The sequence below is a fragment of the Tachypleus tridentatus genome, chromosome 12 (assembly GCF_004210375.1).
Source record: "Tachypleus tridentatus isolate NWPU-2018 chromosome 12, ASM421037v1, whole genome shotgun sequence".
NCBI lineage: Eukaryota > Metazoa > Arthropoda > Merostomata > Xiphosura > Limulidae > Tachypleus > Tachypleus tridentatus.
This window is the reverse complement of record NC_134836.1, coordinates 113,978,718-113,991,922: the sequence shown is the minus strand read 5'-3', so window position 1 is coordinate 113,991,922 and position 13,205 is coordinate 113,978,718. Positions and strand designations below refer to the sequence as shown.

At 33.0% G+C, this 13,205-nt stretch overlaps 1 protein-coding gene across 1 annotated transcript; it reads right to left on the bottom strand.

The window, feature by feature from the left end:
• Positions 1-317: 317 nt before the first annotated feature.
• Positions 318-8,503, bottom strand: LOC143235734 (putative H/ACA ribonucleoprotein complex subunit 1-like protein). Its single transcript, XM_076473941.1, has 6 exons — positions 8,494-8,503; positions 7,615-7,758; positions 4,390-4,538; positions 2,096-2,155; positions 992-1,114; positions 318-684 (listed from the first exon to the last, which is right to left on the bottom strand). Exons 1-6 carry the CDS (start codon positions 8,501-8,503, stop codon positions 403-405), a joined length of 768 nt encoding a protein of 255 aa, XP_076330056.1. The 3' UTR covers positions 318-402.
• Between the last annotated feature and the right edge of the window lie 4,702 nt (positions 8,504-13,205).

The window sequence follows — 13,205 nt, the reverse complement described above, 5'->3', positions numbered from 1 at the left end:
CTCTTGGGCTACTCTTTTATTAATGAATAGTGAAATTGACCACATTATAATACCCCCATGGCTGAAAGGGTGAGCATGTTTGGTGTTGCAGAGTTTCAAACCTGCAACTCTCAGATTACAAGTTGAGCACCCTAACCACCTGGCTATGCAAGGCTTGGATAATCATGGTGTTCCATGTAAAAACATGTATGTATATATATGTTTCATGATTACATGTTCAGTCAAAATAGCCAAGCCTGTGTATGGATTTAACACAAAAAATGAAGTTACATCTATTACCTGGTTGCAATTGCTTTTTCATATCAAAAAAACATTCTAGTAACCAACAGACATTTTAATTTTTACTAAAACATTTGTACAAAGTAAAAGAAATAATAAAATGTAAATTCATATACATCAGTCTCAAAAAGATTTTCTTTGGTTAAATCCAGTGTTATTACCACCACCAAACCCCCCATGTCCTCCTCTCCCCCCACGATCTCCAAATCCCCCTCGTTCTCCACGATCTCCAAATCCCCCTCGTCCTCCCCGATCTCCAAATCCCCCTCGTCCTCCACGATCTCCAAATCCCCCTCGTCCTCTTCCACCACCTCTATCTCCACGACCTCCCCGTCCTCTACGGTCACCAAAACCCCCTCTCCCACCAAATCCTCCACGTCCTCCTCTACCACCTTCAAGGAAGAAATAAAATTATACTTAGTATGGTAATGATATTATGTAAAAAATTATGTAAATGATAAGGAGATGTGGAATCAATATCATTTTAAGTTATTCAGGGACAGGATAGTATTCATTCTACAGTCATTAGTTCAGTAGCATAATAAACAAGAAACTCGTGTCCTAATTAACCTAGAAACACTTTGAAAAATGTTTATAGATGAATATTATGCAAAATAAACAATGTTTTTAAAATGCAACTTGTCACATTATGCTGCTATGAACTAAAAAAAAATGTAATGATGTAGCACAAAACTCAAGCTTTCTAATGAACACTATTTTCAAATGTTACCTCCACCTCTCCTCCTCCTCCTCTCTTCTGAACTTTGTTTGGTGCTCCAGGTGGTTTAGGGAGAAACCTCTGCAGAGGGAGCAGCCGGGCAGGGTCAATGTAAACCTGTAACATTGTAAAGGACACAAACTGCAGTCAACTTTTACACAAAAATATCATTTGAACAAGAATACTACAGAAAGATGGTTAGGTATGAGAGCAAAAAACCTTTATCTACCAACAAATAATCTTCTCGTATCACATTGCTTAAGCTTTCATCTTTTGTGTAATGCTATAGTTAAAAACCTGAAAACCACTAAAAATGGCAAGCAGTCCTCATCACACAAAATGTACCAATCTTTTATAGTTCCAGATATTTACTTCTATATCTTATTTGATTCCATACAAATATATTTATTTTAATGCACTATAAACCAGGATTAAGAGATGACATTCTAAATAAATGATGTATTCTTACTGTACACTATGGTTAGATATGGCATTCTGGATATCTGCTTTAAACCTTAAACAACTGGAATGTTGTAGATAGCAGTATCAATTGATGATGGCTGCCATTTAAGGGTTAATCTCACTGTACACTAGGGTTAAAGATGACATTCCTAATACACATTTTAATTTCATTGTAATCCAGGATTAGAAATGGTATTTTAAAATACATTCTCCACTGTTATTTTTTGTAACTTAATGGATATGATACCCTTGAGTTTACTTGTAAATTAGCCAAATTTGGTCAGTTACTTGACAATTTTATATACTTTTCTGTAGTTCCATGACTCAAATTTGTAAAATACTGTGAAACATAGTTCATAAGTTTATTGCATATTACGGAAAGATTTTTCCTGGAAAATCAAACCTTTTACTGAATTCTCCCATTTCTGACTTCACTGCTTTTCATTGCTACCAACAAAAGTGGCCATTTCTAGTGTTTTTTTCCCACCAAGTCCCAAGTGAATTTGTTAACAGTATTATGCATTTGTCTAGCTCTCAGTTCAACATACCTCTGAAAAACCTTGTCCATTTTAGAAATAAAGGCTTGACGGAGTGTGTTATATATTTCAACAGCAAAATAGGTACTTTAATACTTACTTTTTGATTTTTGGAAAAAGAACTTGCTTTGATGTCTTCTGTGAGTTTAACTGAAATGTACTAATAAAGAGTGAAGGAAAAACAATGCACTGTTTTAAAAGCAGACATTGCTAATTACTTTAAGAAAACACCAGTAAAAATAATAGATAAATGTTGATAAACACTGTATACTAAAGGATAACTGTAATAAGATAGTTCTGCAAGCAAAAGCATGTGAATATAGTGTAAGGGGTTCAAGCTCCAGCTTTGAATACTAAGTACAGACATGATCAATGAAGTTACAAAGAGGGCACAATGGAGGATAAAACAGGTGCATCATGTGCAAACTTCACAAGGAAAAAGGTAGAAGAAAATGACTTGGACAAAAATACAGACAAGCTATTGAAAACATAGAACTCAAAACTAAGTGAAGTCATGGCTTCTCTACAGATTAGAGGCATGTAACAAAGAGAAATAGTCCTTCCACTTTAAATTCAAAGTAATAATTCATTGATGAAAATCTTTAGATGAGAGAATGAGATGGAACATTTACCACTCTTAAAACTTTGCAGAAACCAGAGCTAAACCAAAAGATGATGAACCACTGAAGAGTCTGGGGACACTAAGAACTAATACAATAACAACACTGAGCAAAGTAAAGATAAGTGCAACCATAAAAAGTTGAAAGAAGCCAACACTCCTTCCAAAGAACAAATACCCATCATTTAAAACACTACGTAGGATGAAGATGAGTTGCACATTTTCATAAGCAATTTTAAATGAGAAAACAGTATGATCTAAATACTCAATACAATCCACAAGTGTTGTGATGAACCCATCCAAATCCTCATGCAGAAATAGAAACAAATCCACTTCACATTAGAACCAAGTCACTAATTCAGAGCTAGTATCCAATTGCACATTCAATCCAATGGAAGAGTCTTCCATTAGATAGTTGAAAGAAAAATTGCCAAAATACTTTAAAATGTTGACAATATTTCAAGCTCTTATCATTATGAGGTGGTGTAACATAGGACGAAAAAAATGCATCATGATAGTGTCTTCAAAACATTCCTTGAGTCAGTCACATGCAACAACAATCATTAACAATGTTTGAAGTTTCAAAATACACAATATCTATATAAATGTAATAGTAGTCTGTTGTACATTCAAGTAACATTTTATGTATATAAATACAACAGTACTGTCAGTTGTATGTTCCTGTAACTACTTATCTATATACATATAATACTAGTCTGTTGTATGTCCACATAACTACTTATCTATATAATAGTACTGTCTGTTGTATGTCCACATAACTATATCTATATAATAGTACTGTCTGTTGTATGTCCACATAACTACTTATCTATATAATGGTACTGTCTGTTGTATGTCCACATAACTACTTATCTATATAATAGTACTGTCTGTTGTATGTCCACATAACTACTTATCTATATAATAGTACTGTCTGTTGTATGTCCACATAACTACTTATCTATATAATAGTACTGTCTGTTGTATGTCCACATAACTACTTATCTATATAATAGTACTGTCTGTTGTATGTTCACATAACTACTTATCTATATAATAGTACTGTCTGTTGTATGTCCATGTAATTACTTATCTATATAATAGTACTGTCTGTTGTATGTCCATGTAACTACTTCACAGGGGAGGATGGATCTTCTTCATAAAATTTGGTGTGGAGGTTCACTGAGTCCATGGGGAGATACATATAAATTTTCACTCTTGGATATTGTGGTCTTTTATGGACATTTTTACCACTACTTTACCTCCTCTAGATGGATTTTCATCAAATTTGGCAAGAAGGTTTATTGGGTCCATGCAGAAATACATATAAATGTTTGGTTTCACATTTTGTATTTTGCAGTTTTTATGGGCATGTTTTTACAATTACGTAGACAGGAAGCAACTTTTCATGTCCTAAGATAACCTTTCATTTTTTCACAAATTTACATGTCTCCAACTGGTAGAATAATAAATTCAATGAAAATTTCCAAAATTTAGCACTTCATTTATTGAATAAAAGTTATTTTTTTCTAATAGATTAAGACTTTTTATTCAGTGTATATATATCAATACCACACAAGTCAATTAAAGTACCATATTTCATTACAGTTGAATAAATTAGTGAAAGTTTAATTAATGATGTATGACATCAATAAAATATACATTTAAAACTTTGATTAAAGATAAAAAACCAAAGCATTTATTAACAAACAGATCACACAATAAAATAATTAATCAAGTAAATCAAAAAGAGGGACCAACGATTAAAAAGATACATAATCTTTTATTGAACCAAATATTTCGTCAACTTTTCCAATCTGCTGTTTGTTTTCAAGATAAATAGGTGCATTGAAATATGGGATGTCATCTAAAACTGCTTTACAAACAAGGTCATCTTGACATGGATGAGAAAAATATCCAAACTCTAGGAGTAACAAAAATAAATACATCAATAACTTTTGGTAACAGAAGTTTTAAAGCAATTTGATTATTCATTCAAGTATAACCATTTGACCAATTAAAATATATTGTCAGTTAACCATCATTAGTCTTTAAAGAATTGAGATACTATGATAAATTTTCTTTTTTTCCAAGATCTCCAGTTCCATTGTGAGAAATAAAAAAAGAAAGCAGACATTAGTGACACCTCTTCCAGGTATGAAAAGGTTAGAGAAACAGTTTTTTTGAGATAGCAGTTTCAAATGAGAATGGCTGGGATGAGTAATTGCCAATTTACTTAGTATTATAAAACATTTACCATTATTTCAATTGTTTAGAAACAAATTTTCTTTAAAAATTTAAGAGTCCTAATGATCTACATTTAATTTAAAATGAATACAAAGATAAATTTGTTCATTTCTGGACTTACTGTAAAAAGGGAAAGAAAGAAACCAATGCTATCTAATTACTAGACTAAAATAATGACAGTTTTGGTACTTATCTAACTTATCAGTTACATGACGTCTTTAACACACACATCCAACTCTCTGATGATAAAACATGAAATAAATCAAGTAATGCATTCCTGAACAATGGTATGACATCTTGATATAAGAACATGAGATGATCAGACACTGGAAAATATAAGAATTTTTTCATTTCAAAATCAGGAGATTATTGTAGTTTTTTTTCACCAAAAACAACAAAAAGGTGAGGCCTTGTATAAAGTATTGTGTGCACAGTTTTGGTTTCATTTCTGTAGGAAAATATATGTGCTGAAAAGAGTACAAAGAAAAGTTAGGAAAATATTACTCTTCTTACGAATCTGGACAACTAAAATACATTTAAAAATGTTCATACAAGTTTTCTCTTGGGTAACAAGAAGTGGAGAATTAATTCTAGTATTAAATATGGTTATGGATTTGACTGCCGTGCTTTTGAACTGTTTGAGATGCAGAATGAACAGGTTGGAAGCACAAACTTGACTATTTGGCAGAATAAGTTGAAGTTTTGGAAAGATGCTTTTTAACAAAATTATTTTTTTTACCTAAATGTTCGTAAACTTACAAAAGTTTAAGCACTGAAAACATGGTCACACACAGATAAGATATGCTAATTTTAAGGTAAAATCCTGTCTTATCGTACGTTTTCTCTTCACCTGCATCATTTTAAAACTGAAGTCAGCTCTATGTTTGTGCTATCACAAGTTACTGCCTGAAAATTTATCGGAAATGTTATTTGTGTGTAGTTAAAAAAAATGCTAGCAAGGTAATAAAACTAAATTAGGTTTTCCGTGGGTGTTCAATTCATCGCAGCAATTTGTAACAGAGAAACAAGTAAATATGAAGAGTTGTTTTAATACAAAACTTATAACAAACTAATTATTAAAATATCAAGAAAAGCAAGTGACATATATACAGTAATTTAGTTTTATGCCTAACATCTATATTATTACCAGATTGCACAAATCCACTTTGAGTAAGACAGTAACTGTGACAAGTTGAAAAACAATTGTCCTTTAGTTATTATTTAAATGATTTGATTCCCTCTGAAGTTTCATGCAGAATACACAAGAATTGCCTGTGTATAACCATCCCTACTTTTGAACTTAGAAAGTAAAAGGTAGGTAAATAATCAACTGTACTTACTGCCAACTCAGTCTGCTCGTATAACCAAATAATGGGATTTGACAGTCACTCTTATAGTGCACCCGTGGCCTCAAAGCATGATTTTATGTCAGTGGCCTCAAACTCTGCTTTTTACAAATGAGGCACACACTTATGTTACCTAATACCCAGAGTATTTTATGTATAAATGGCATAAAAATGACAAATATTAATTTTAAGATGAAATTTCAATAACAAGCTTAATGCTTACAAAAGCAATACCAAATAAAAATGGTGTAATATCTGACAAAATATTAAAATTAATTTTATTCAGTAGATGCTTTAGATAGGTTTGTATTTATCTAGGTAGAATATGCATCACAAGTATTTCATGTTTCCTGTAAATGTAGCAGAGAAAATAATATCAATATTTATGACTTTCTTTATCACAGAACCAGTGATAAAGTCCATTATAAATATTGTTTTGGATCAATTATAATAATTAGGCTGTAAAATTCATAGGTGCCCTATAATTGCAGCTGACCACAAGCCCCCTACTCTAGACTGTTGCATTCCTAGAAGTCCAGATAGCATTTGTTTACACATGCATACCAGATATTTGCTCAATGTCATTGCTAATTCTTACAATTTATCCACCTACAGATTGTACAGTTATAGTACTGATTTTGCAGACCTAAAAAAAAAAGGTCATTATAACACCAATTATTTTTCTTTCCCAAAATTCTGAAAATTGAGACCACTTTATATTCAAGATCACCCTATAATTAGGCTAATACAGTACTTAATTTACTGAAATTCATATGGACTAAAAAAAACAGCTTTCAGAAATAGCATGATTGCTATAAATTCTCCCTTAGAATTCTCTGTTTTAATTAGTCTAGTAAGGTTTGGTGTTTTCATACTGATAATGGAAGAAAAATGAAAATAAAGAACATTAAACATTTTTAAAATTTTACAGAGTTAGTGTATAGAATATGTGGAATAGGTAATAGGTTAATACTGGTATTACAGTGAAAAACATCACTAACAGAATGGGTATCCAACTGGTGAATAAATGTATTCCAATCATTATAAATTTGGTTTTATAAGTTCTATTATATGAAGGTAGCTTGTTTGGATCAGAACTTAATTATTCTTTGATCTCTCTCTCTCTTGGACCACTTACAAAATAGAGAAATCATCACACAGACCATACTGTAAGCCTATACATGTTACAGAAAGTAGCTGTACTTATAAATGACAAGAACATCAGATGAAAGTACTTTATCTTGTAACCTTAGTTATTAATCTTCCCCTTTGGCTCATACAAACAGTCTTAAAATTACAGTTTTACCACCCCAATGTGACAATCACAAGTTTAAAAAAATACTTATCACTTGTAAGTAAAACATTTGTTTAGAAAAAGGAAGTGATAAATAAATGTGCAAAACTAACCTTTCACTTCTTCTGGTGGACCAAAATCAAATCCTCCTCTTCCACCACCTCGGCCACCACCACGTCCCCCGCCTCTTCCACCTCTCCCTCCTCCTCCGCCTCTTCCCTCCTCCTCCCTGCTCTTCTTACCACCAAACCCACCCTCTATTCATCCCCTGCAATAAATATCTCTTAAAACAATCCTTTCATTACCACCATAAGCATAAATGAAGGCTCTTAGTTTTAGAACATAAAGGAAAAGTAAAAAAAAAAATACACTGATAACTGAAATAAAAATATTAAATAGACATTAAAATTACAACATTAGATGGAATGTTAACATTAATAAACACATTATTTTGTGTATAGTTCTATTATCAAAATATGAAGTGGTATAAATATGATTAAAACATTCTTAAAGAAACAAAATTTTCCTAAGAAAACTATTATAACAAAAAGTCTAAGAGCAACATGTTCTTCAAATGTGAAGAAAAATATTTGGAACAGACACTTAATCTAATAACCAAGAACTCTGTGAGAAGTTTGGGAAGAAAACATTACAAAAGTTTTTAGGTTAGAATCCTATGACTTGTTTTGTTTTTGAATTTTGCGCAAAACTACATGAGGGCTATCTGCACTAGCCGCCTCTACTTTAGCAGTGTAAGGCTAGAGGGAAGGTAGCTAGTCATCACCATCCACTGCTAACTCTTTTACCAATGAATAGTGGGATTGACCCTCACATTATAATGCTCCTACGGCTAAAAGGGCGAGCATGTTTGGCGAGATGGAGATTCAAACCTGCGACCCTCAAGTTATGAGTCAAGTGCCTTAACCACCTGGCCATGAGGAATCCAATGAAAACAACTTTAACAATGATCCTCAGATACATGTGCAAGATACCATGAAACATTCTCCTAACGTAAAGAATTAAAAGGCTACCAGAAGACTGACTAACTAACACATTATAATATTGTTATTTTTTTCTCAGTTATTACAAGATCACTATAATGATTAAATTATCTACATAACAAGATCCAGTGTGTGCATGTGTTTAAAATAATTTTTAAACTGGTCACTGCACTGAATTTTAAGTGGTACCAAATGAATCATCCTGGTCCTGAGATTTGCTTGAAGGTATAGGTTTTACTTCACCACATGGGGATTTCCTAAAAAAAACCTTCTCCTAAACTGCTGGACTCACCCACTACTAAGTGGTGCCAAATGAATTGTCTTGGCTCTGAGGCTTGCACAAAAGTAAGACATTTCACCCAACCCCTTAAATAACCAATATATTCTACACAGGGATTCTCCAAAAGTAGACTCCAAATTTGGTATTGATTTCCATTTGACCACACAAGTAGATCTACTAATTACTGTTCATAACTTTAAGAAATTAAACTTGAATTATATCGGTAATGGTAATTAAACTGAAAAAATGTAAAACATTAGTTAAAGTATTAAACTTCCATTAAAGCAGTCCAATAAACATGAGCTATATGTCCATGGACTTGCTAGTAGTTAAGTACTACATTAAACATTGTGATGTCATAAACCGATTAGCGACACTTGAATGAAAATTAGCCACTGAATGGTGATGTACAGAGGACATTATTCTTTAAATTTCCACTGTTAAGAGAGAATGTTGGGATTGGTGTGTTTTGAATTTCGCACAAAACTGCATGAGGGCTATCTGGGTTAGCCGTCCATAATTTAGCAGAGTAAGGACTAGAGGGAAGGCAGCTAGTCATCACCACCCACTCTCAACTCCAGGGTTAATCTTTTACCAATGATAAGTGGGATTGACCATCAAATAATAATGCCCCCATGGCTGAAAGGGCGAGCATATTTGTTGTGACGGGGATTCAAACACATGACCCTTAGATTACGAGTTGACTGCCTTAATCACCTACCCGTGTTGGACCAGGACATTGAGATGAAACAGAACTAACAGTAAATACAAGAGTATTCAGTAGACTTGTTATAACAAATTGAATTCTGAAAATACCTATATAAATATGAAATTATTGAGTTTAAATCACTGTAGAAAGTTGGACGTGGAAATATACATTCACAATTGAACAGAAAGCTCATTTTTAAGGAAAACTTAGTATCCAAATATAACACTTTTTGTGGTAACCAACTGTTTGAAGTTAATTTCAAGGGAACTTGTTTGGATATAGGTCCTAACATTGCTTATAATTTCAATTTTACATTTTACAACAACATTATGATATAAGGAAGGAAAGACAGATCTGACAAAGATATTAGTATCATAACTTATTATAAAAAAATAAAATAACAAAATTACTAACTAATGCACAGATAACGACAATAAATTATTAAATAATGTCAACCTCCATTTAATGTTTTAAAGCTTCATAAAATATCATTAATAACAACTCAGTGGTATTCTTAATTGTGTTACTATAAGTGCAGAATGACATATTAATGAATAAGGTTCAAATGTTAAACTTAAACACTATAGTTTAACGTCACTAGTTGCAACTTTTTAAGTGTTACAGTTCATATTACAAGTTCCAAATTCTCCAAAATTCACTCTCTCTGTCTCAGGCCCAAGTTAGTAACTACACTACATAATATTAACACCATACACTTTACTGCCTATAATTAATAAGGCTATTATCAATTCATTAAAAATAAAAGCCTGGAGTGATAAAAGAAAATTAAAAAGACAATCTAGTGCGATGCCTATTAATATTACCTGAGAACTCTTCTGTACAATACGTAAACCTATCGATAGTCCTAACCATTCGCCTGACACACAAGCTCAACCACGTGTTTTTAGAGGGCGCTTTAAGTTCATGGCATTTTCGAGTTTGATTGCTTTTATTCGACAAAAATATTTCATTACTTTTACCCTTATTGCTTTTATTGACAATTTTGATATTTGATTTTTCAAGCCTTTCAGTTAATTCCCTGATAACTAATTAACAACGATACCATATTATAAACTATAGTTTATCGTAAGGGCTAATATATCAGAAAATTCATTAACCGAAATCCAATTTAAAAAGGGAAAGCTGTTTGACACAAATACATGGTAAATATTCTTTGGGGGACGTTGCTACAAAGTTCTAGGCCTCTTTTAAGCAGTTAACTGCAGGCTCCCTTCAATGCTTAATTTGTACGAAAGTGTGAAATATGTCTTATCAACTGAGAAATAAGCTTAGAATATCTTTATCTCGGTTAGACTTGTTGTTGCAAAAGCTCGTTTGGGCTGAGAAAACACTGGAGGAACAACAAATAAAATTATATATTCAAACATCTAATGTTTGTTACACAACCCCTTTTGTGGTTTCTGACGCAGATCTATCTTTATCTCGGTTAGATGTTGAGTACCTGGAGGATTGTTTGTTTTTGGGTTTCACGCAGATCTACACGAAAGTTATCTCGCCACCCGTCCTTAATTTAACAGAGTCAAACTAGAATGAAGGCAGTTAGTCATCATCACCCACCGGCTACTCTTTTACCAACGAACACTGAGATTTATTTTAACATGATAAAGACCCCGCGTTTCTCAGTGTTATGTTTACTCATAGATACACAGTAGAAAAGCACAAGGTAAGAAGAAAATACACATTTTAATATTTAAATACTAACCTAAAAGTTAAAACTCATACACTTTGGAATGTTTGTTGGGAAATATCCTGTTTTTTTCAGTTTGGCAGTGTTGGAATGTTTGTTGGGAAATATCCTGTTTTCACAGTACAGTTTCATACTCCTCTCAGTGTTGGAATGTTTGTTGGGAAATATCCTGTTTTCTTGGCAGTACAGTTTCATACTCCTCTCAGTGTTGGAATGTTTGTTGGGAAATATCCTGTTTTCTTGGCAGTACAGTTTCATACTCCTCTCAGTGTTGGAATGTTTGTTGGGAAATATCCTGTTTTCTTGGCAGTACAGTTTCATACTCCTCTCAGTGTTGGAATGTTTGTTGGGAAATATCCTGTTTTCTTGGCAGTACAGTTTCATACTCCTCTCAGTGTTGCGTTAAAATACGAGAGTTTAAAGATTTTAACAAAACATTTTACCTCTCAGCTCAGTTGGGAACATATTGTTAGTGCTTGGGTAATTGTTATATAATGAAGTTTAGTGACACGTATTCCAAGTACCTAGTATTTGGAACACTTCAAACGTTTTGTCTCTCCACTTCTCTTGAAAAACAAATTTCTATATACGTCACTGAACTCCATAGCAGTTTTCTAGAACGGGACGTATTTGTGCCCATGGTTGTGGAAGGGTTAAAAAATAAGTTCATATACGAAGTTGTATTTTATTTAAAATTAATATCCTTTCCTGCTTAGGTTGAATAATCAAAGAATTGACGATTTATATAGAAATATGCAAACGGCGAACGATATGAACGATACGTATTGAATTTATTAGATTTAAAACAATTAGTTTCTATGTAACGTATTAAATGAACTGCAACAGAATTATGCCATTTGAAACGATTAATTGTCCCCCTCAGTGGCTCAGCGGTATGTTTGCAGACTTATAACGCTGAAAACCGGGTTTCGATACCCGTGGTGGGCAGATCACAGATTACCTATTTGAAACAATTACTTTATCGCTAGGTTACCAAATGAACTAACAGAGGGCTATTTTATTCCATGATACTCATGAGTCAATTTGATTTTAAAGGTAAAGCTACAAAACAGACTTTCTGAGCTGTTCCAGTCGCAGGTATCGAATCCTTGCACCGACCATGCTTATGTTTTTAGTCATGAGAGCATTGTAATCTGACGGTTAATCTCTTTACTCGATGATAAAGAGCAGTTCAAGAGCTTGCGGTGGGTAGCATGGACTGGCTGCCTTTCTTTTAGTCTATCGTTTCATAATTAGTATCTTTCACGCGAGATTAAGTTAGCAAATAAACTGAAGAGCCACCAGTGGGCACTAACGACGAGGAAAATATATAGAAATAAATAAATCTTTTAGATTTAGTTTTAAATCTAATTGAAAAAAACAACAACAAAAACAAACAAACAAGAATAGAGACCGTTCAGAAAAATTACCCGATATTTAATAATTAGCGGTGTGTGTGTGTGTTTTTGTTTAGCAAAGCCACATCGGGCTATCTCCTGAGCTCACCGAGGGGAATCGAATCCCAGATTTTGGCGTTGTGAATCCGTACACTTATCGCTGTACTAGCGAGGGACAAATAGCGAAGCGTGGTTCTTTTGTTATTATCTTACAAAGCATGTGAAACGTTTTGGAAAATTTACCTGAAAACCTTTTATATTTATTGGAAACCGTTTATGAATCATTAAAACACATGAATAAAATAGCGGAGCGTGGTTCTTTTGTTATTATCTTACAAAGCATGTGAAACGTTTTGGAAAATTTACGTGAAAACCTTTTATATTTATTGGAAATCGTTTATGAATCATTAAAACACATGAATAATTTAAATCTATTTAATACGGTTTGATTTACTGTCGTAATTTCCGGGGAAAATTAAACTTTTAATTTTAGCTAAATATAGACGTAATTCACTACGTTGTGGCGTAGTCACTGACGATTCCTCATGTTTGGTATTTAGTCAATAGACCCAGGAGGATTAGGTACACACTGGACCTCCATCACCCTCC